This window comes from Brassica rapa, chromosome A05, assembly GCF_000309985.2.
Source record: "Brassica rapa cultivar Chiifu-401-42 chromosome A05, CAAS_Brap_v3.01, whole genome shotgun sequence".
NCBI classification, from domain to species: Eukaryota; Viridiplantae; Streptophyta; class Magnoliopsida; order Brassicales; family Brassicaceae; genus Brassica; species Brassica rapa.
The window spans coordinates 4,589,116-4,610,642 of NC_024799.2; the positions used below are offsets into that span (position 1 = coordinate 4,589,116).

The 21,527-nt window shown below is 34.7% G+C and overlaps 4 protein-coding genes across 4 annotated transcripts; 1 reads left to right on the plus strand and 3 right to left on the minus strand.

Moving 5' to 3' along the window:
- Positions 1 to 423: 423 nt before the first annotated feature.
- Positions 424 to 3,929, plus strand: LOC103867787. Its single transcript, XM_033291898.1, has 2 exons — positions 424 to 448; positions 2,167 to 3,929. The coding sequence occupies exons 1-2, from the start codon at positions 424 to 426 to the stop codon at positions 3,153 to 3,155; spliced, it is 1,014 nt and encodes a 337-aa protein (XP_033147789.1). The 3' UTR covers positions 3,156 to 3,929.
- LOC108871975 lies at positions 3,716 to 6,284 on the minus strand. Its single transcript, XM_018659085.2, has one exon. It carries the CDS (start codon positions 4,590 to 4,592, stop codon positions 4,119 to 4,121), a length of 474 nt encoding a protein of 157 aa, XP_018514601.2. The 5' UTR covers positions 4,593 to 6,284; the 3' UTR covers positions 3,716 to 4,118.
- Positions 6,285 to 6,579: 295 nt separating this feature from the next.
- On the minus strand, positions 6,580 to 8,667 carry LOC103867282 (UPF0481 protein At3g47200). Its single transcript, XM_009145336.3, has one exon. The coding sequence runs from the start codon at positions 7,960 to 7,962 to the stop codon at positions 6,595 to 6,597; it is 1,368 nt and encodes a 455-aa protein (XP_009143584.1). The 5' UTR covers positions 7,963 to 8,667; the 3' UTR covers positions 6,580 to 6,594.
- A 426-nt stretch (positions 8,668 to 9,093) lies between these two features.
- Positions 9,094 to 12,130, minus strand: LOC103867284. Its single transcript, XM_009145338.3, has 3 exons — positions 11,198 to 12,130; positions 9,770 to 9,968; positions 9,094 to 9,652 (listed from the first exon to the last, which is right to left on the minus strand). Exons 1-3 carry the CDS (start codon positions 11,867 to 11,869, stop codon positions 9,201 to 9,203), a joined length of 1,323 nt encoding a protein of 440 aa, XP_009143586.2. The 5' UTR covers positions 11,870 to 12,130; the 3' UTR covers positions 9,094 to 9,200.
- Positions 12,131 to 21,527: the final 9,397 nt, after the last annotated feature.

The following is a 21,527-nucleotide window of genomic DNA, read 5'->3' on the forward strand; positions in this document are numbered from 1 at the left end:
TATGATTTGGGAGAAATGAAAAAAGGAAAGAATAGACTCTTTGTGCTTAAGTGAATTGTTCTATTGGGACCAGTATAGAACCTCTAGCTCAAGTTTTGAAAAGTCTTGGCCCCAGCCTAAAAAAAAAAAAAAAAGGAAAAGAAAAACGAAAAAAAAGAGAAAGAAAAAAAAAAAAAAAGAAAAAAAGAAAAAGGGGGGCTAGTAAAGTTGTTAGGAGCTAAGAAATGTTTTGAGGTTTGTGAAAAATCCCTTGTAGATTTCAAAGAGAAGGAGTTAAAGTTCTTAGGATCTTTTGGTGAGAGATGTGAGTTGGGTTTGACATTTGGGAATGATTGTGTAATTGTATGTTTGGGGAAAGGGTAGAACAATGGAGATTGAGCATTGTATTCATGAGGTGGTCCCTTTCTTAGATATATTATTGCAATGTCAAGGCTACTTGTTTTGAGAGGTAAACCACCCTAAAGATCATATGTTTTGAACCTCTTGAATCACTTGGATAAAAGCCTTCCCTTACCCAACCAAATGACTTGACTTGGACCAACTGCATTTGCAAGAATTCACCTGATGTTTTGTGCTTAATGAATGTGAGAGTTGGTTGATTTGAATGTGTGGATGCTTGATGATGAGTGTAAGAACAAAAAGAGTTAAGATAGGCCTAGAGAAGCTAGAGTGTAATAAGAGCGTGTGCTAGTTGTGTTTCTTTGGCTATGTGCTCCCTCCTTCACCTCTCTCCCTATGAGTTCTAGAAAGTTCACTTGTGGACAAGTAAAAGAAAAGGTTTTGGGGAGTTGATATCTTGCATATTTGCATTGTTTTATCCATTCATCCATGAGCATTTTTCATCATATAGGATTAGGATTCAACATGTTTTAGGTTGCATTTTGCATACATGAGTCTCTATTAGGTACTGGAGTACCACATGAGGTTATTTGGAGCTCAAAAAGGAGTGTTTAGAGTGGTCATTGGGCGAGCAAGGCATGGAGCGACCAGTCCGGAGCGACACCACCAAGTCGCTCTGACCTTCTATTGGAGCGACCTTACCAGAGCGACAGGGAGAAGTCGCTCGCGGTTTCATCACTCGGAGACGCGAGACGAGCCCGGAGCGACCTCCCGGGCGACACACAACGAAGTCGCTCGCATCGCACCCCCTCTCGGAGCGACCTCCCAAAGCGACACCCCGAGGTCGCTCGCGTCTCTATGGCGAGACGACACGAAGCGGAGCCTGGAGCGACCTCTCAGAGCGACCCACTGAGGTCGCTCCCGAAGGCCGGAGCGACTTGCCGGAGCGACATGCCGAGGTCGCTCCGCGCCTATTATCTGCTCGATTTCTATTTTACTTAAGAGCCTTTTGGTCATTTCATTATGCACGTTTTACATTTCTAAAACCTATGTTTTAAACATCTTTTGTAGCCACCAGAGGCAGATTATCTTTTATCTTTTGATCTATTGAGAAATACACAAGAACTCTCTTGAGAAGTTCATCTCTTGGATTTTGATTGTTATGTTCTTGTGTTATTGTTGATTTCTTATCTATTTCTCTACATGATTAATCTGAAATCCAATATGGGTTTAAGAGGAATCATGGAGATTAGTGAGTAATCACCTTTGGAATTCATGGGTTAGGGAGATTAAGGGTGATTAGGTTAGAGCTAGGATGTTTTAGTGTAGATCATTCATATTTTCTTGCTAGTAGAGTAATCATAATGCATCTTCTGAGTTGGCCACTCAGTTGTTGATCCTTAGGCATTTCTCACCCGATAGGTGTTCGATGAAATGCCCGAGACAACTCTCTTAGGCTTTTAGTATACTTTGCCAAAGACATTTGTTGTTAAAGATGCTAAGATAGCTAATAGAGTTGTTAGTAATGATTGCTTTCATATTATTCAACCAAAGATATTTGATGTTTGAGATATGTTAGCAAATGAGCATTCATCTAGACATATAGCTTGCTTAGAATTGTGTCTAGGCTTAAGGTTGATAGTTTGATTGATCATTTGCCATCCTTAGTTCGATACTTGATCACCCAAGGTCTAATCCCTATGCCCATGAGTTCTCTTTTCCTTTAGTCAAGAAAGTGTCATTCTGTTATTGCTTTCTAGTTTTAGTCATAGTTTAAAACTCATCTAAATCATTGGTTGCACTTAGATTAAGTGAGTACTTGCATTCTCAGTGCTTTGATATCCCTCAGAACTGGTTCGACAATCTTTTATACTACAACATTTGTTTTAGGAGCCTTGAAAACTCCTAATTACAGCGAAAACGCCATTAACGTATCAGATGCGTACTGTTCAGGTCCTTCAAATCATTCCTACATCTCTCCGACATTACACCCCGACACAGTAACTACAACTTATAAAGCCAACCTCCCTTCTTCCGACAAACCCGTCTCTGTTTCGCTCACCTGGTCGGATAATCTCACCGTCGTGATCTCCACGCAAACGAAGTCGTACTCTCTCTCCCTCAAGAAACCAAAAGGGTCAAGAAACTTGACTTCTTCCTCGGGATCACTCAACGCTGAGATCATCTGGGATCTAACGGAGGCAGAGTACGATAACAACGGGCCGGAACCAACAAGAAGATTCTCCGTCGCCGTCGTGGTCAACTCCGAGATCACCCTCAGAGTCGGCGACGTGCGAGACACGTCATCGTGGCGGGTCTCGCGAACGGAGAGATTCTCTGGAACTTGCTGGCTCTCAACGAAGGCTAAGTTCTCAGACGCTGGAGCCAAACACGAGATTCAGATCCAATGCGGCGGAGGAGGTGGTGGCAGTGGAGGAGAAGAAGGGTATTTATGGAAATTAAAACGTCCTGAAACGATGTCGGTTTGGGTGCATAAGAAGAAAGTGTTTGAGGTGAAGAAGCTGAAATGGAATTTTAGAGGGAACCAAACGATGTTCTTCGATGGGATGCTTATTGACATGATGTGGGACTTACACGACTGGTTCTTCAGAGAACCGGCGTCGTTATCTTCCACTTCGTCGTCATCGTCGTCTTCTGCCTCATCGTCTTCTCCTCCGTGTGCTGTGTTTATGTTCAGGAGGAGGAGTGGATTGGATAGTAGATTGTGGCTCGAGGAAGACGAAGAAGAGAACAAGAAGATTGGAGTAAGAGAAGCCAAATCGTTCTCTCTTGTCATTTGTGTCTCTAAAAAGTAAAAAGTTAACCCGAAAAAACTTTCTTATTACTGATGCACTTACGTTAACATTTTTGTTTCCCATGCATGCTTTAACTTTGACATAACTCTTTGTTCTGATTTTAATTTTTTTTCATGATATTTGAAGTAGATCATCACTCATATTCACTCTTCAACTAACTTAGCACAAACTCCTCTTGCCATAAAATGGCTTACAACTTCTCTTCTCCTTCATCAAACTCATCACCCATCTCTCCTCAAAACCCTAATTCTCATCATCAATATGCCAGGAACCTCCAAAGAAAATAGCTGTCACCACCCTTTGTACAAGGGATTGAGACAACGAAAGAACTCAGACAAGTGGGTTTATGAAATCCATGAGCCGAGAAAACCTAACCGTATTTGGTTAGGAACATTCTTGATCCCCAAGATGGCGGAGTAACGTGAGAGTTCGAAAAATCACTTCGCAAATAATAGTATATATATATTGTTTTAAAATTGAGTATTTCACAATTGTTTTAATTTATTTTAATATTAAGAAACTGAGTAAATCCCACCGATGTTTTTTTTTAACTGACCAACTTTGATGTTTCAATATAGATTATTTTCTCATACTGGTAACGTTTGAATTTGTTTTCAAGCACTAGAGACGCTTGTCAACTACACAATGCACCCGAATCTATACATAAAATAGTTTAAAACAACATATGTTTCCAAAGAAACAGTTTATTTAACAATAACAATTGACAAATTAGAACCCTTTGATATGTATGGAAGATATTAATTAAAAAAAAATTGGAACATATGTGACCTATATGAGCTTTTAAACTTTAACGACCCATGTAGCCCACAATTTTGGTGACCCGGCCCTTATAGGACCACATATAGGAGATTAATAAAAAAAATCATTGCACATGAAGAGCAATGGACAGGTGAGGTCTTGTTGGTTAGAATTGAATGAATGAATTCAAAATTTGGTACTTCTTTATTTTTTCTGTTCGTCATCTTCTACTCCCACCAAGATGTTAACCGTACGTACTTTGAATCTCTCAAGCTTGTAGATGACCTCCTCGACTAGACTGCCCCCTCGAGAGCGTGTCGTGTGGATATTAATGCGGCTATCAAGCTTAGAACGCTCGTCATCTTGAATCATGCCTTGATTCTCCTTACAATCCAGTAGCTTGGGGATGTTTTCTGGTCTGCTAGGTTTAGAGACCAATGTTTTGTCGTTCATTATTGCGTTCGTGTAAACTGAGAATGATTCACAAATAACGATCTTGAAATAAATAGATAGAAAAATTATCAGTGTTTTGTTTGGTAATTGATGTCTAAAATGTATGTTGGATTGTGTGTTTATGTGATTATATATGCAGTTGGGGCTTAAGGCATGATTTATAGAAGAATAAAACGACGACCGAGTCTTCTTCGAGAGACTTGGCCAACAAGAAATATCAAGCATCGGTACTAGAGACGTTGAAATTGTAAAAGTCCTTCATCACTACTCGTTTTCTAGATTTTTGTTTTCCCTCCTTCGAACGTTCCTTTTTACGAACACCACTTAAAAGTGTTTATATAACTATTGAAAGAAACACACAAAACATATCATATGCCATACATATATATCTGCTTAGAGTATCTTAATTATGGATGATAAATTTAATCTACTATTTTAGGGTGGTATGTTTATCATATGTAATTTACCAAAATTCATTGGGTTTTACTATAGACTTTGATTATGAAGCATGAGCTGTCACGTGGAATGAGTTGATCCACAGAGCAAAGAGATCGTTGACATTTTCTATTCAATTGGCCATTTCCTAGTCATGCTATCAAACAATATCTCGTATTTTTTTAGAATTAAACCCTTCTATTTAATTAACTTCAGAATAGTTGTCATTAACTCGCTCTTAATATCTATAATATTATTTGAGAAGTGAATTTGTTGATTTGACATATTCTCCATAATTTTAGTTAGTCTTGTTTAATTGTCATATTCTCCATGATTTTAGATAATTTTGCTTATTTGTAATGTTTTAAATAAAAACTACATTTATCTAAAAGTTTATGATTGTATAAATGGTATTTTAATTCATGGAGGATTTGTTAACACATGTACGAAGTAACACTTGACCAATAAATAATTGTATATATGATATCTTTAATAATAATAAATATTTTAATTCAATATAAACTATTTAGCAACAAATTTTAGCAAAAAATAAATAAATATATAAACTATTTTAAAAAAATGAATATAATGTATATAAATATTTTCAAAAATATTTACAATACGTGAGAGTTTCCAAAAATTTAAACACAATAACGAATATATTTTTTGATGATTTTTTTATCACATATAAATAGTTTGATGCTTGATTTAAAAAATTTGAGAGCATAAACAATAATTTATCATAATATAAATTAGTAATGACCAATGCATCTATTAACAAATAATTTATGATGTCATAGTGATTTTGCTTATTTTTAATATCTCCATGATTTTAGAAAATTTTACATATTTGTTAGGTTCTCGATAATTTTAGTTAGTAGAATTGCTTATATAATTTGTAGAATAATACTTTGTTCACACATAGTATGTTAACGTTTCCATTATTAAACTTAATAATGATTATTTTAAAATAAAATTTTCTAAAAGTTTATAATTGTATATCTGGTACTTTAATTCATGGGAGATTTGTTAACACATGTAGAAAGTGACGCTTGACCAATTAATAATTGTATATATGATATCTTAAATAATAATTATTATTAAATGTAGTATAAAGAAAATTATTTTTAAAAAGAACTCATATATTGCCCAAATGATTAGTTATGAAATATAATTAACTTTATGTGTGTTTATCAATATCTCTACGTGTGATTCGTTGAAACATAAACCTTTATTCAGTTGATTCAAATTTTTATTATTAATGAATGTAATGTATAAAGAGATTTTTCAAAAAAAAAAATATATAATACTGGAGAGTTTCCAAAAAATATAAACGCAATAATGGATATATATAATTATATGTAGGCATAAATTATTTATAAATATTTTTGATGAAATTTTTGTCATAAATAAATAATACATTGTTTGATTTAAATATTTTAAGAACATAAACAATAATTTATGATAATATAAATTGTTAATATATATATATATATATATATATATTAATAAATAATTTATGCCCGCATATGCGGACCAAACATCTAGTTAATAATATATCTAGATGTTTTAGGGAAAATATATAATATCATCCATCTCCAGGCAATGACTCGAACATTATCGATGCATGATACGTCTGGACAAAAAAATCCAAACAAATTATTGTGCTTAATAATACACTAGTAACTAGTTCCACTAATATAATACTATAAAAACATTATCATAAAGTATGTCATGTGCCATTCAATCATAGACCAAGAAATTATATTAATTGCAATAAATGAAACGAAATTTATCTTTGATAAGCCTGGAAGATGGTGAAGATAGTCTGAACAATAGACAAGATCAAAAGAACAAAAGCAGCAAGAGCAGAGACAAAAGACCAAGGAGAACTAAAGTAAGTGTACTTGAAACTAGCCCATTCCACGTGCCAACTACTCTTGTAATACTCATTCACATCTTTAAACAAGTCGTTAAGATAACACTCCGCCATGTCGAACGCAACATCTCTGCCTAGACTGTTCACGAATCCAGCAACCTCAGCTTCTGTTCCAAAATAATTCTCTATTATGTTTTGGTCGCATAGATACTCAACGTCTTTGTAAGTGTTCATCAAACAGTCTAGTAACGTAGCGTACGTCGTGAAATGCTTTGAGCACGCCACGTGGCACTGCTCGTACGCCACGCAGTTTTGTAAGAAACTGCTCATGAAGTCGTCGACGGTGATGCTCGGCATCTCGATCGCTCCGTGTCTGAACCTCACAACGATGAAGCTCTCCGCATCTTTCAGCTCGCGGATCTTGATCCCAGCTCGTCGGAGCTTCGAGATGCTGTGGATGATGTTGGACGGTACCTTCTTCTTCCCTGGATTGGTTACTGACCTCGCGTGAAGCTCACTCTCCGGGAGGAGGCTTGACCGGACTAGGTCAAGGAGGTGTTTGGCTTCTAGGTCTTTGAACCTCGCGAGATCTTGTTTTGTCCTATGCATGGTGTTGTTGAAAAACGCAAACGCTAGAGACGGTAAAGAAGCGTTGGTCTCTTTCTCGTCGTCACCTCTCGTGAGACGGAACAAAGATTCAAGAACGAAGAAAGGGATTTGATTCTCGATACGTAGAAAGTCTCTGTAGAAGAAAGGAAGCACCCAAGCCATGGCCACGATTGGATCGTCTTGCTGGAAAGGAACAAGTTGACTAACTTTACGAAACAGCTCAAGAATGAAACAACCGTCAAGAACCATCATCTCGTTGAACTCATCTGACTTCATGTGTATTCTCTCGGAGTAACACTCTCGTGCCTCGTCCTCAACGCTTTTGACGGTCTTCATGTAATCCTCTAGGGTTAAGGATTTTGTTTGGTGGGTTCGAGTGAGAAGAGCATCTAGATAATGCCATTTATGTTCTTCCATCATTTGGAGGTGTGTGTGGCCTCGGTGGTACGGTCCTATGGAGACCACTCGCGGCTCGTAGCATCTACCGTTGCAATCAATCATGCTCTGAGGTACTCGGAAGATGGAGCAAGATGGTTTTCCAGCGGCTGAGCTGAGCAATCTTGGTGGCTCCTTTAGCTTCTTATGCATACTGTCAATGCGGATCTTGAGGAGGCTTTCTCCTCCGTCGTGTGCGGAGACATTAGGCGGTTGCTCCTCCCCCGTGTCCACCATAATTGTTGTTGTGGAATTAATGAAAATGATGTATTAAAAAGGTGTTGAAGGGATAGTTTTGGAACTAGAAGAGTCTTTGTGATTGGTATTTTAATTTTTGTGGTCCAGTTGATCGTCACATAATGGAGGCTGGTCCATCATTATTTCAGATTTTAAAATTAGATGTGTATTTTTCAATGAAAGATTAATTAGTAGTTATGTTTAATGACTTGGTCCAATCATATGGTCTTTTCGCTGCTCGGAAGTTTCTTTGAAGAAACTAGCAGTGATTCTAATTATTTTACTTTCGAGTTATATAGCCCCAAAGAAAAAAAGGTTTTACATGCATATTATATTCAAGTGATTAATCTAGAAGATTTACAAATATGCAAGAAAGTATTGGTTGGTGTCACAGGTGTCAATCGAGTCATTCATGTCCAAGTCCGAAAAAAGCTTCAAAAGATATCGTCAAGTATGGTTCTATCCGATTATGAATCTCACATCTGAAAAGATAAATAACTACAACCGTGTATATACAAAAAGCGTAGATCAGTCAACTTACTAATTTATTTGCTAATTGGTTTTGAGTAAAGAAAATGGTCATTTTAGTACAGGAAACACAGGTTATTAGAAAAGTATTTATGTTGTAATTAATATATATTGATGTACTATGTTGCGATCATATTCATATGGCTTATTGAAATAAGATGTGTGTATTGTCTCAAGTTAAAACTTGATTCGTTCGTGAGGAACACGCTATTTAGACGTGGATCCATTTCTTGATCCGTCAATGTGAGTATTTTAATAAGGCATGAAAGTTCAATAGGCATGATCCGGTTTGTTTGGGTTAAACAATATTTTACGTTCAAACTTGGTGGAACTTAGAGTGTTTTTCCAACAACTCATGTACGCAAAACAAACAGGATCATCCGTTGAACCCATATACTAACATGTTGACAATATTAATAGAGAAATAGATTACAAATTATTGTTCAGTGACACATGGATTTCAAGTCAGTCCAACCCTTTATGTATTTACAAGACATGAATTACAACATTAGAACATCAGATAAAAAGAACATGCATATGGCCCTAAATAGGACGGTCCGAGGGTTATCCGATTGAATATTAACGTTTGTGAAATTTTCTAAGCAATAAGAAATTATGTAATTCGATTATTAACGTTAATGAGGTTAGTTTGGCTTATCAAGTCAAAGATATTTAGAAACCTGGCTACTCTAATAAAATTCATTAGTTGTTCATGGAGGAGAAGATACAAGTTCATGAGAAAGTTCATCAATCAAGAAGAAGAATATAGAGAGCTCAAGATCAGACACGGCCTCCTCCACTTCTCCACCGTGTTTTGTCCATTCTCCGGCCTCTCCTCTCATATCTTTCTGCACCACCACGTCCACATCTTCCTCCGCACCCATTCCTACTCTCCATGCATTCATCATTCTCCACTTTTTCTGCCTCTCATCATTCTTCTTCCTCCTCTCCTCTTCAGCGCTTCCAGTCTCTCTTGCCATTGCATCATCATCTACATCCTCATATTCTTCATCCGAATCATAAACCCTTACGTTATCGTCTTCCTCGCTCTCCTCATCCTCTTCTTCATCTTCTTCTGACATCTTCCCTTCGAGGTCTACCGGATCCAGCCCTGCTAACTTCTCGAATCTACGAAGCTTCTTGAGTAGCCGCCTTTTCGCCCCTGTTTAGTCCAACACACAAGTTTAAAACCTTTTAAAACATTTTTGGGACCAATCTTAAGTTATGTTTCCAAGTCCTTTGGGGCCATGACATGTGATGGGGGAGATTGGTTACTCACGTTGTACAACTTCAAAGCTGCACGGGGGGAGATTTATATGGTCAGGCTCACGTTGGTGGTGGTCCTCGTCGTCCTCCTCTTCCTCAAGAGGGTCAAGTACAGAAACAGGGCTACATTGTTCCTTGTCTTCCTCTTCTTTATCTTCTTCTCCTTGTCCTCTCACTTTCTCTAAGCTCTCTGTCTCATCGCTACCTTCGTCCTGTTACACCTCATTTAATACACTTTTGGTTTCACCATTTTTTGTCTTTTACTATTTTTAGCCTTGGATCCACAACTAATTTTAGCTATTCAAATTTATATCCATGAAGGTGGGTTTTTAAGCTATCTATTTACATTCATTATTCTTCTATCACTTATATAACTTTTTCCTGTGGATTTTTTTTAGAGTACACTCACATGTAGGGTAAATTTTACATATAATTTTTCTTTCCCTAAAAAGATTTCACTTTTTTGACAAAACCTTGATACCGACATTTTCTAAGTCTAACACAAGATTTGGTTTACATTAAATTTAAGACTTTGACCTACTGAATTAAAAGGTAGAAAATGTCTTGGTTTGAAATCTTTGAAATTGAATATCTAGTGAGATGCAATAATCGGCATAGTGGGGAAATGTAAATGACATTAACACCCTCATCAAACCGAGGCACTACGACATATGCTCAGTCTAGGGTAGGGGCATTTCCGTCATTCTATACTAAAAACATATTTAACCGTACTCCTGAAGAACTTACATAATTCAGGCTCCGAATGGTAACATCCGTCCCGCACCGCACCGCACTTAACAGTAACAAAAATCTTTGCATATACCATATATCTATACGTTTTTATAACTGTCAGAACCGCACCGCAGTCAAACCGCTTGTCCCGCACCGCTCAATCCGCTGTTACCATTCGGAGCCTCAGTCAATATCAGACAGGCAATTTTCAGCCGGTCATGTGTCACTGCTCTAATCAGATGTTTTTCCATAGAATGTTTTTACTATCTTTTTTACTGTATGATAATTTATGGCTAGTATGAATTATTTGGCAGTGGATTTATTTAGTCATTACTGAAAATATATAAAAGTTCAAAAATGAAATTGCTAAATATATTTTGTTTTTGGAACACTTTTTACTAATATTTCTAAAATAAGGAAATAAGCAATTTTGTGTGGAAAATGCATTAAATTTGAAATGTTGTGGTTTATGATTTTAGATTAATAATCTAGCTTTGTATAGTTTAGATTTATTGTTTGGTTTAGGAGTATTTTACTAATCTGATATAAAACTTAAGACTATTTTCATAATTATTTTATTAATTCTAACTTCTAAGCATTTGCTGGATAATAATTAAATATTATTAACAGATAATTATATTTAAATAGATAATTATTTTAAACATTTGCACCAATAAAAAATAATTAAAGATAATTACTGAGAACAAACCTCTGTACTGCGTCTCGCCGGAGAAGTAGCCGTCGACGTGAAGTGGGGAGTCCGGTTACCGGAAGTAGAAGGAGTTGTATGGAGGACGAAATGAAAAGGGCTCTCACAAAAGCACTTATCATCAACCTCCACCAAACGCTCTCGCCGGCTGCTACTACTCGTTGGCTCCGACCCGCGTTCAGACAAAACCGCGTTTCCATCAGCGCTATGCAGACACGGTTTGGCTTTACGGTTAGTTAACCGCTTCAAAACAGACCCGAACATACCAAACGCGTTTCCTCTGTTCCGAGCTCTGTTGTTTGTCTTATCAGCCTTCTCGACCTGCTGCTTCTGAATCCTGGCCGCCGCTTCCATCAGAATTGCGGCGGTTCTTGTCGGTATCTGAAGGAAAACTCGACCGTCACGACTCTTCTTGTTCGCCGGAGAACGGAGTTCAAAGAGAGGTGACTTTCTAGGGTCGGGAGAGTTAGTATAAGTAGCGAAGAAACAAGAACGCTCGCATGAGAAGAAGCCAGGAGGTAGAACGGTGGCGTTTTCAGACTTTCGTTTCTTGACACGCAAAGTGGAGCAACCCATCTGAGACCTAAGGTCAGAGATGTAATGGTTGAGATGAAAAGGTTCTTGGTCATCTTCAAGAAGCTCATGTAAGTGTTTCTTCTTCTCAGCAGCCATGGAGACAAAACTACTACTCTAAAGTTTGTGTGCTCTTTCTTATAAGAAGAGAGAGAGGTTTGGTGAGGAGAGTGAAAGATGAGGAACAGTTATAGACAAAGGGTAAGACATTGGATAAAGAGTCAATGCTTGGATTTGGCTATTTCCTAGCATCTTGAAAAATAAAAATAAAAATAAAGTTTTGGTCTCTTTATATTCTTTCTTTCTTCATATTGAAATGTAATATACATGTGTCTTTGTGCAAAGGTAATTTTGTTGGTTTGAAGAAAATATAGTTGACATATTATTTTCAGAGGTGGGCCTTGAAAGGCTCCTGAATAAAGTTGAGTTTACGTGTGAAAATTCAAATAGTCTATTAATCAAATTTTTTTTTATCAGCCAGAGAAATTTGACAGAGCATGCAGTAAGCAATTTCAGTCACCTGGATTGTAAAATGCACTCGAGTAATGTAAGCACAATCAATTTCTCATCATGTAAGGATCAGATTATGGTCATGATTCATGTACGGTCGGTCCACCTGTTGTAGGAAGATGAAAACTGGGATGCTGGTTTGCACTTATTTTTTCCATGTGTCTTGCTTGAAACTTGAAGTTCTTGGTATCGATATGCGAGTCAGTCTATATCGTGTATTTGTAAGTTTATTGCTCTTTTAGAAGTAACACTTAGCTGACTGTGTATTTGTTCTAGTAAATACTATACAATTCCAAGAAAGAAAATCACAATCTGTAATGGATAATTTTATCTTTAAACACACACAAACACTTCTCGCATGCTAATTTTCAGATGATTTGAAATGAAGACTGAAACTGAAATGAATAATTTTTCTTCACTACAAAAAGTCTATTTCTCTATACGAGATTTATGACTAAATTTTGAAATATATGCGACATATCCTAAGGCATTTTCAACCTCACTTTATATTTTATTCTAAAATAGAAAAGAAAAATAGTAATAAACAAAAAAAATATTATTATATATATAAAATAATATTTTTATTTTTTTGTTCATTTCTTCATTTTTTACTCTGTTTTGTTATAAAATATAGAGTGACGTTGGAGATGCACTAGAAAAAACACTAAATACGAACTAGATGTTGATAGTACACTAACATTTTATATGCTATTGAACTATCCAACTTTAGCTTGAAACAAATTTTTACAAGTTGAGTGTTCAACATTTGTATTATTAAAATAAACTGTGTTTATTTATATACATGGACTGACGTTAACTTGATTTGAAATCAATAAGATACGGTTTTAGTGATAACAATCTCATTGGCACTTGACGTAATTCCTAATCTGAATATATCTGATTTAGTGATAGATAGTTCAAAAAGAAAGACACCCCATGTTCCACATTTCACGATACCGGGCATGGCACGAAATCTATCGTTGATTATTTATATTTATTTCAAGAAATCTCATATATTAGTGGTCGGAAAATTAACTTATACTCATCCGGAAAGTAGTATCTGACGATGCTGAAATCAAGAAAATAAATCATATACATATATTATAGACCAAGACAAATCAATTTTATCAAAACTATTAAATAATAATTTTTTTAGCAAAAACAAAACTATTACATAATTTATAGAATATAGATCGGATATTGATGACAAAAAAATAGGGCATATTCTATTTCGTCTTCATATAATTTTCGAGTAATGAACAGGTTCGTATCTTTGTCGTAATATATCTATGATTAAGATCAATGTTTATATTATCTTCACCCTAACTAACACAAAACAAAAGTAGAATAGTAATTTATTAATTAAGGCGACTGTTGGTAACTACTAATCCAACGACTAATTTGTCCTACGTACTCATATATTGTCCACACGTGAAAATTTGCCAATACATATACACAAAATAAAATGCATATCATATACACATCGAATTATTGTATCTTGAAAATTGAAATTATACAATGAAAAAAATATTAGTACTTCTTACTATAAAAAATGCATTGGGCAGGACAAATAAAGGTTCGCACCATAAATGAGATGGAAAAGTTGTAGGCTTTACAGCTGGGACTCCCTTTAATTAAATTCTCAGCATCTGTGGACTTTAGGTTTCTATATTTATTTAGTGTACAGGTGATAATTTCACTATGGTTCGACCTGTAATTTCATGTGGCACTACAGTTTAGTTTTCGCTTGAATACTGAAAATTGATTTAAAGAGAAGTTGTGGGTCAAATGTTTTATAATTGGTTTTACTGTTCATCCACTCATACCTATTTCTAATAAGTGTCAAATCTGTGTGTTTATTAATAAGTAAGATTATTTTATTATTTTTGTTGTCTCAATATGAATGATTTTTATCATAAAAAGCGAAGTCCACTAATTATCACAACGTATATAAAAACAATTAATTGCAATTGGTACTAATATACTGTATTAAGGAGAGCACATTGTAGGGACACTGTTTGTTCTCGGATGCCACCATGTCTAGGAGATTTAAATACTAACCTAATCAACTTGAAATATACAAAACGAACGAGAAATACAAAGCTGTGGTATTAGTTAAAGTTACAGCTGATTATTCTGTTTAATTATTTGTTAGTAAGCCAAATCTACTACGCTTTTATCACCTGAGCATGCAGCAGACAAAAAGGTTTTGCTGAACGCGTGGAGCGTAAAACGACACCGTATGTCGATTTTGTCTTTTAACTAATTTTATTATTATGACAAAACTTTGTATCGCCCAATAAATTAAATATATTTCCTCAGTCGTACCATGAAATGTCAATTTATGAATATACCGACGGATTTTATTTATATAAGTACTTATTTAAATATTGCAAAAAAAAAATCTGTATATAATAATTGAAATTTGAAAACCGTATATACGTAAGTTCACTGCACGTTTACTATACACTACATTATTTATTCATGTTATGCAGCAAAAATTGCAAACAAAACCCAACGTAAATCACTTTGTGTGGCTTAGTAAGACCATCTCCAATGGCTTACTCTATTTTTTACTCTAAAATAGAGTAACTCTATAATAGAGTTTGAATTTGCTTCAATGCTACTCTATTTTAGAGTAGAAAATAAAGTGATGAACAAAAAAAAAACAAATTACTATATATTTGGAGTAAACCTATTTTCACTCTATTATAGAGTGAGAAATAGAGTACCATTGGAACATTTTTTACTCTAAACTCTATTTTAGAGTGAAAAATAGAGTGGAGTTGGAGATGCTCTAAATAGACTTTTAAAAGTAAACAACATGAAAAGGTATAAAAGATCCCTGGCCGTCTCCTCGTAGAAAATGTTCTTTTCGTCTCGGAGCTTGTCCAAGGTTATAATAGGAAAAGTATCTTTACGCGAGTCATCCTCAAAACTGATCTGAAAAAGACATTAGACTCTTTTTAGGTTCTCGGAAAATTTTGTCAGCCTTATTGAGCAATGTATAACAACGACAAAGTTTTCAGTTTCCGTAAACGTGGAATTTGAAGGATACTTCAGAGGGTCTATGGGCCTTCGTCAATGACCCTCTTTCGCTATATTCCTTTGTCCTAGCCATGGAGGTTCTTGGACAAATGCTTAACACTGAGTTTATAACAGGCAGCATTAAATACCATCATAAAGCATCTGATCCCGCTATAATTCACCTTGCCTTTGCGGATGATGTTATGGTATTTTTTTACGGAGAGCAAGGTTCACTACAACTGATAACAGCGACGCTGAACAGATTATCCTCCTGGTCAGGTTTGGTGATGAACAAATCTAAAACCAAACTCTTCACTGCATGGGATGAGCCATGTAGAAGCTACAGACCTGGCAAGTCTTGGCTTCTCACTCGGCTCGCTTCCTGTCAGGTACTTGGGTCTCCATCTGATGCACCGGAAGCTTTGTGTCTCGGAATACAGACCTCTTATAGATCAGCTCAAGAACATGTTCACCTTGTGGTCCTCTCGGGCTCTCCTCTATGCTGGATACATGCAATTACTCTCTTCCGTCATCTTCAGTACCGTAAAATTTTGGTTCTTAAGTTTATCTTACCCAAAGGTTGTATCTGGGCCATTGAATCTTTGTGTGCAAAATTTCTTTGGAATGGTAAAATTACATCCAGAGCTGCTGCGAAAGTTTCATGGACTACAATCTGTTTACCAAAATCAAAAGGTGGATTAGGGTTGCGTGACTTCTCAACATGAAACAAGTCTCTTTGTCTGAAGTTAATATTGCTTTTGCACTGTGAATCTGAATCTCTGTGGGCAAAGTGGACAAAGAAACACATACTGAAAGGCGCTAGCATTTGGAGCTTTGATGAAACCAAGCAAGAATCATGGATCTGGAAGGCCATTTTAAAATTAAGATCTCTTGCTGAAAGGTTCTTAAAATGTGATGTAGGCAATGATCTCTTAGCAAGCTTCTGGTTTGATAGATGTAATTGTTTGGGACCTGTTATTAAGCTTTTTGGCTATGATGGACCGAGACAGACATGCATTCCTCTAAATACAAAATTGAGATACTGTTGCACTGAAACATGATGGCTGCTCCAACCAGCTTGCTATGCTGCTGCTGAGACGTTGCACATTGTTCTTTGCTCTATCCAGTTACCAAGCCTCTCAAGCCAACAAGACTGCTACAGATGGGAGGTTGATGGATTCTCGTTAACGTCTTTCTCAGCCATTCATACCTGGAAAGCAATTCGTAATCGGTCACACCCTGCAAATTTGTCGTCTGTTATTTGGTTTGCAGGTCCCATACTAAGCTTTGCCTTCCACATGTGAGTGGCTCATCTTGACAGACTTCCAACTCGCTTGTGCATTGCAGAATGGTCACCCTCTTATCAACACATCATGTCTCCTCTGCAATCAACGTGATGAAAACAAAGACCATTTATTTCTGAGATGTCCCTACAGCGAACAGGTTTGGATGCCGGTAACTAGGCGGATGGGTTATAGCTTCCTCTTTCACACCTGGACTTCTCTTATTGAATGGCTCGATATGAAGGACTCTACTTGCCCTTTAATGCTTCGATGCCTTGTCCATTGCACGATCAACAGATTGTGGATCGAACGCAACGCGCGACTTAATAACACAACGTCCACCACCCCTCCTATCTTATTCAAAGGAATAGATAAACTCATCCGCAACGCAATCTCTGCAAGGAGAGGGCAACAGAAATTCAGAAATCTGATGCGCTTGTGGTTTCGATTTTCTTAGTTGTGTGTTGATGATTCTAATCTCAACATGTAAGCCTCTTTGTTGTTGTTTTTTTTGCAGCAAACGGCTTAACCGTTTTTAAATTTTGTACATGTACAACAACACTTCATTTATGAAAATTCACATACTTATCAAAAAAAAGGTAAAAAAATTATTGCATTCAAAAAAGTATAAAAGATTATCTGCTACACGAGTTGTAAATAGTCCAACACAATAATATTTAATCTTTAGTTAATAGTATCCAGAAGAAAAATTGTTTGTTTGGACAAACTATTTGAACATGGATATAGACTAATTGACACCCTTAAGTATAACTATGTTAGTGTCTTTGGATACTAAAACGAATTATTTCTCGCATCTTCGAGATATTATTCATTTATGAATACAGGGATCATAGACAATTAACGAGTTCCTGAAAGAAAAAAAACGTCAAAAACATTTACATTTTTTCTATAATTTAGCGGGTCAAAACTCAACTGACTAATAATTTGGAAGTTTGGAAGTTTGTTTACCAGCACTAGATATATCTGGTACATTTTATTTTATGCATGAACTTAAAAACTATGCATGTTATAAAAAAACTTAACACTATGTAGAATAATATATATTAGGTCTAAATAATACCACAAGTTAAAACTTATTACGTGAAACAGTCGGAGATTGAGTTTTCTTTGCTATAGTTTTTCTCCAGGAATAGACACGTAGACAATCTTCTTATACGTACATGCTCAAGTACGTATCATTGATTCAATAAATAACTGTTTATTTAATGCATGTTGAGAAGAAAAGAAATGGACTCGATTAATGTTTTGTTGTGTTTTTAGAAATTAATATACACCGAGAATTTCATAATAGTGTTCGAAATATCATCACCGTTACGTAATACGTACACACGAAAATTATTGGGTATTAATATATTACTGAAAGAACTTAAGTGACATTGTTGGAAACAAAATAACATTACAAATGTGCAGTTTTTTTGCGGGCATGATACTTTATGATTTTACCATATGCTTACATTAACGCAATTCGAGTGTACCATTCCTTTTATATACAAAATAAAATAATATTACGGTCGTTATCAAAACGTGTAAGTGGAAAAAATAAATGCACACTGACTTTATAATATATGGCATATTCGATAAATTAACTTTATTTTGAAATTATTTGGAAACCAGCTTTTGTTGGCAACTGTTGATAACCACTGTGCAAGTACTTCTGGTATATTTGTCTTATTGTTATATTTTAAAGGAAATATAATAAAACAAACTATATTCATTTTCTTAACAATTGTTCAAATTGTTTGATACATACTTGATACTTGTAATGCTTCGAAAACTTTAAACGAATTCCCAAAGCATTACTTATATATACACTAATAGAGAACTCCAAACAGTAGTACAGTTTATGCTCTTTAAAACACTTGGAAAATGTAGCGAAATAATGGATTGTGGTACTTAATATTTTCAACAACGCTAGTTTTTAATGTATATAAATACCCATCAATACTGTGACAACATTTTTGATGAGTTTTAAATGAGTGAACACTATCAATCAATTCAAATTAACTGTACCTTATCCACCGTTCATAAGCATTTGTTTTAACAAGAGATTGGGAACATTAGAGCATCTCCAATGTAAAACTCCATTTTTTTTTTCAAAATGGAGTAAATGAAAATAGAGTAAAATTGCTCTAACCCTACTTTATTTTCCACTCCATAATGGAGTGATTAACAAACAAAAAAGAGATTACTCCATTTATGGAGTAAATTTCATTATGGAGTGAGATATGGAATTGGGTTGGAGCATTCCTTACTCCATATTCACTTTTACTCCACTTTAGAGGAAAAAATGGAGTAGGGATGGAGATGCCTTTAGCATGTATCCTTGATCTCCATGCTCTCTTCTTCATTGCATACCATGTTCCACTCAATTCAGTGATTCATATTAAATGCTGTTAAACTATTTTATTTATCTTGTTATACCAAAATAAAACCAAAGTTTTATATTCTCGATGTAGTATTTAAAAATACTATATCCATTTCATAAAAAATGTCGTTTTAGAATTTTATTTTTCTTTCGAAAAGTGTTGTTTTGTATTTTCAATATATAATTTTAATAGAAGTTCAGTTTTAATCATATTGTATTAGTGTATTAATTTTTTTGTATTAGTGTATTAATTAGAAAAAGAAAATATTTAGTGTATGAATAGAGGGTAAAATATAATTTTAAGTTATTTTTAATATACATGAAAAACTCTCAAATGACACTCTTTGTGAAATAGAATAAGTAATAATAATGTAATATATAATTAAAATCTCATTAGTAATTAGAGAAAAGACATTCGATATTATTTTCTAACTATGCTATTGTATTAACAAAAAATACAAGGGGAGTTCTAATACAATAGTTTTTGGATGTAGATTTAGGATCGATCATATTTGTATTTAGAATTTAGAAATACATATCTACCAATCAATTAAACAGAAACACATTTATATCAATCATAAAAGGCTCTAGAATTTCAAGAGTTAAAATATCATGTAACTAAAAAATCATAGAAATTTGTTAAACATCTTAGTATAAAGTCAAATTAAAATTCATAACCATCAAATAAAATGCGATGAGCAGATCACTTGTGAGTTCTCTGTCTTGCCAATAAAATATACAAAACTCGATATTAGGTTTCTTCCAGCGCCTATTATATATCACATGATAACTTGGTATCTTTATATTATGTTTGAAAATGTTCGAAATGGCAAAAAGGAAAACTATTTAGTGAAAAAGTTTGTATCGGAGAGAGAATAGCCATCAACGTAACAGCCAAATTGTAAATAAATTAGAGGCAGCCAAAACATCAGATCATGAGAGTCGTTTAGAATCCTAGGGCTAAGTCGCCTTTGGACATGAGTGTACGTGGCCTATTAACAGTTCGATATAAACAAAATTATTCTTCCATTTTTATTAACGTGGCAACATAAATTTAAAAGTTTAAAACCAAGCTGTTTAAAGTTTCGAATTATACCAAAGATTGCGAGTCATAAAGCCTAAAACTTGATGACATTAAACTATATACAATAAAAGAGTTTAGTACCACTTCAGTAAAAAAAATGAACTAACTTTTTCAGTTTTCTACTTTGGGGCATAGAACATCTATGTATTTGGTTTTATACGTAAAATGCCTCGAGTCTTTCAAAGAAAAAAACTTGTTTTTTATGATTTGTATTAATTGTTAAGAAAAAAACAAGAAAGGATTTTGTGATCACAAAACATGACAAATATGAAAGTTTATATACTGTTGCGCTCACTTATATGTCCTAAATCAAACAAAAGTACAAACCTGCATTGCATGCCGATCTTGTTTAGATTTTTATTGTCTTGTTTATATATATACATAACATTTACACCAAAATATATACATAACATAGCGAATACCACAAGACAAAAAAGAAAATATGAAAAAGAAAAAGCAAAAGTACGAAGTATTCTAAATGTTTTTTTCAAAAAAAAAAGAAAGTATTCTAAATGTTTAATTCAATATGCATGCCCACCAAGTGAAGCAGAAGAAACGGTCGTTACAACGAATAATTCACTTGTCTTATTTCATTGTCTTAGCATTATTGTCTCATGATATTGGATTCACGCTTCTTTTACTTCTTTTGCCGGAACATCAAAATAACCATAAGCAGAGTTTCGGTCCCAAAGAAGGATGAAGACCATAAACACATTAACAAGTTATCAGCAAACTAAAGTTTATTAAAGTGATACTCCAAACTGGTAAATGGTTAAACCAAAAAAAAGGTTGGTAAGGGAGACCATATAATTAAAATCCAAGTGTAAACTCATCTTCATAGTTTTAAGTGATACTCCAAACTGGTAAATGGTTAAAAAGTTGGTAAGGGAGACCATATAATTAAAATCCAAATGTAAACTCATCTTCATAGTATCCTACTTTAAACACCGAGCTACATGTTAAATCAATTCAGTCTGGTAAATAATGATTGATTTTGCTAAACAAACATCACATGTGTATATATTGCCACTTTCCAGTCTTCAGAAAGCACACAAACAATTCCATCAACCGACTAGAGTAAAATCACTTGTTACGGAAACTTGTATTCTTTACACCCTATGTAAGATTAACTGAGATCTTTATCTTGACAATAACATCAACATGGGGGAATAAAACTACATGTTATTATTAAGATAAAAGCATACGAGAGGTAGAATAGGACTTACTTTCATCAACTACGAAAATCAGATATAGCATTTTACTAATAGATTCCGATCAATGCTTCAAACTCGAAGACTAGTCTTCCCACATATGATATATCCATATTTAAAATTAAACTTTTGGTCTACATTTTATCGTGACTTGTAAGCTTTTGAACAAATCATATGAACAGAAGTATAGAGACTTGTAAGCTTTTTGTTCTTACCAAGAAAATACATAAAACCGACACTGATTTTACTTCAAGTT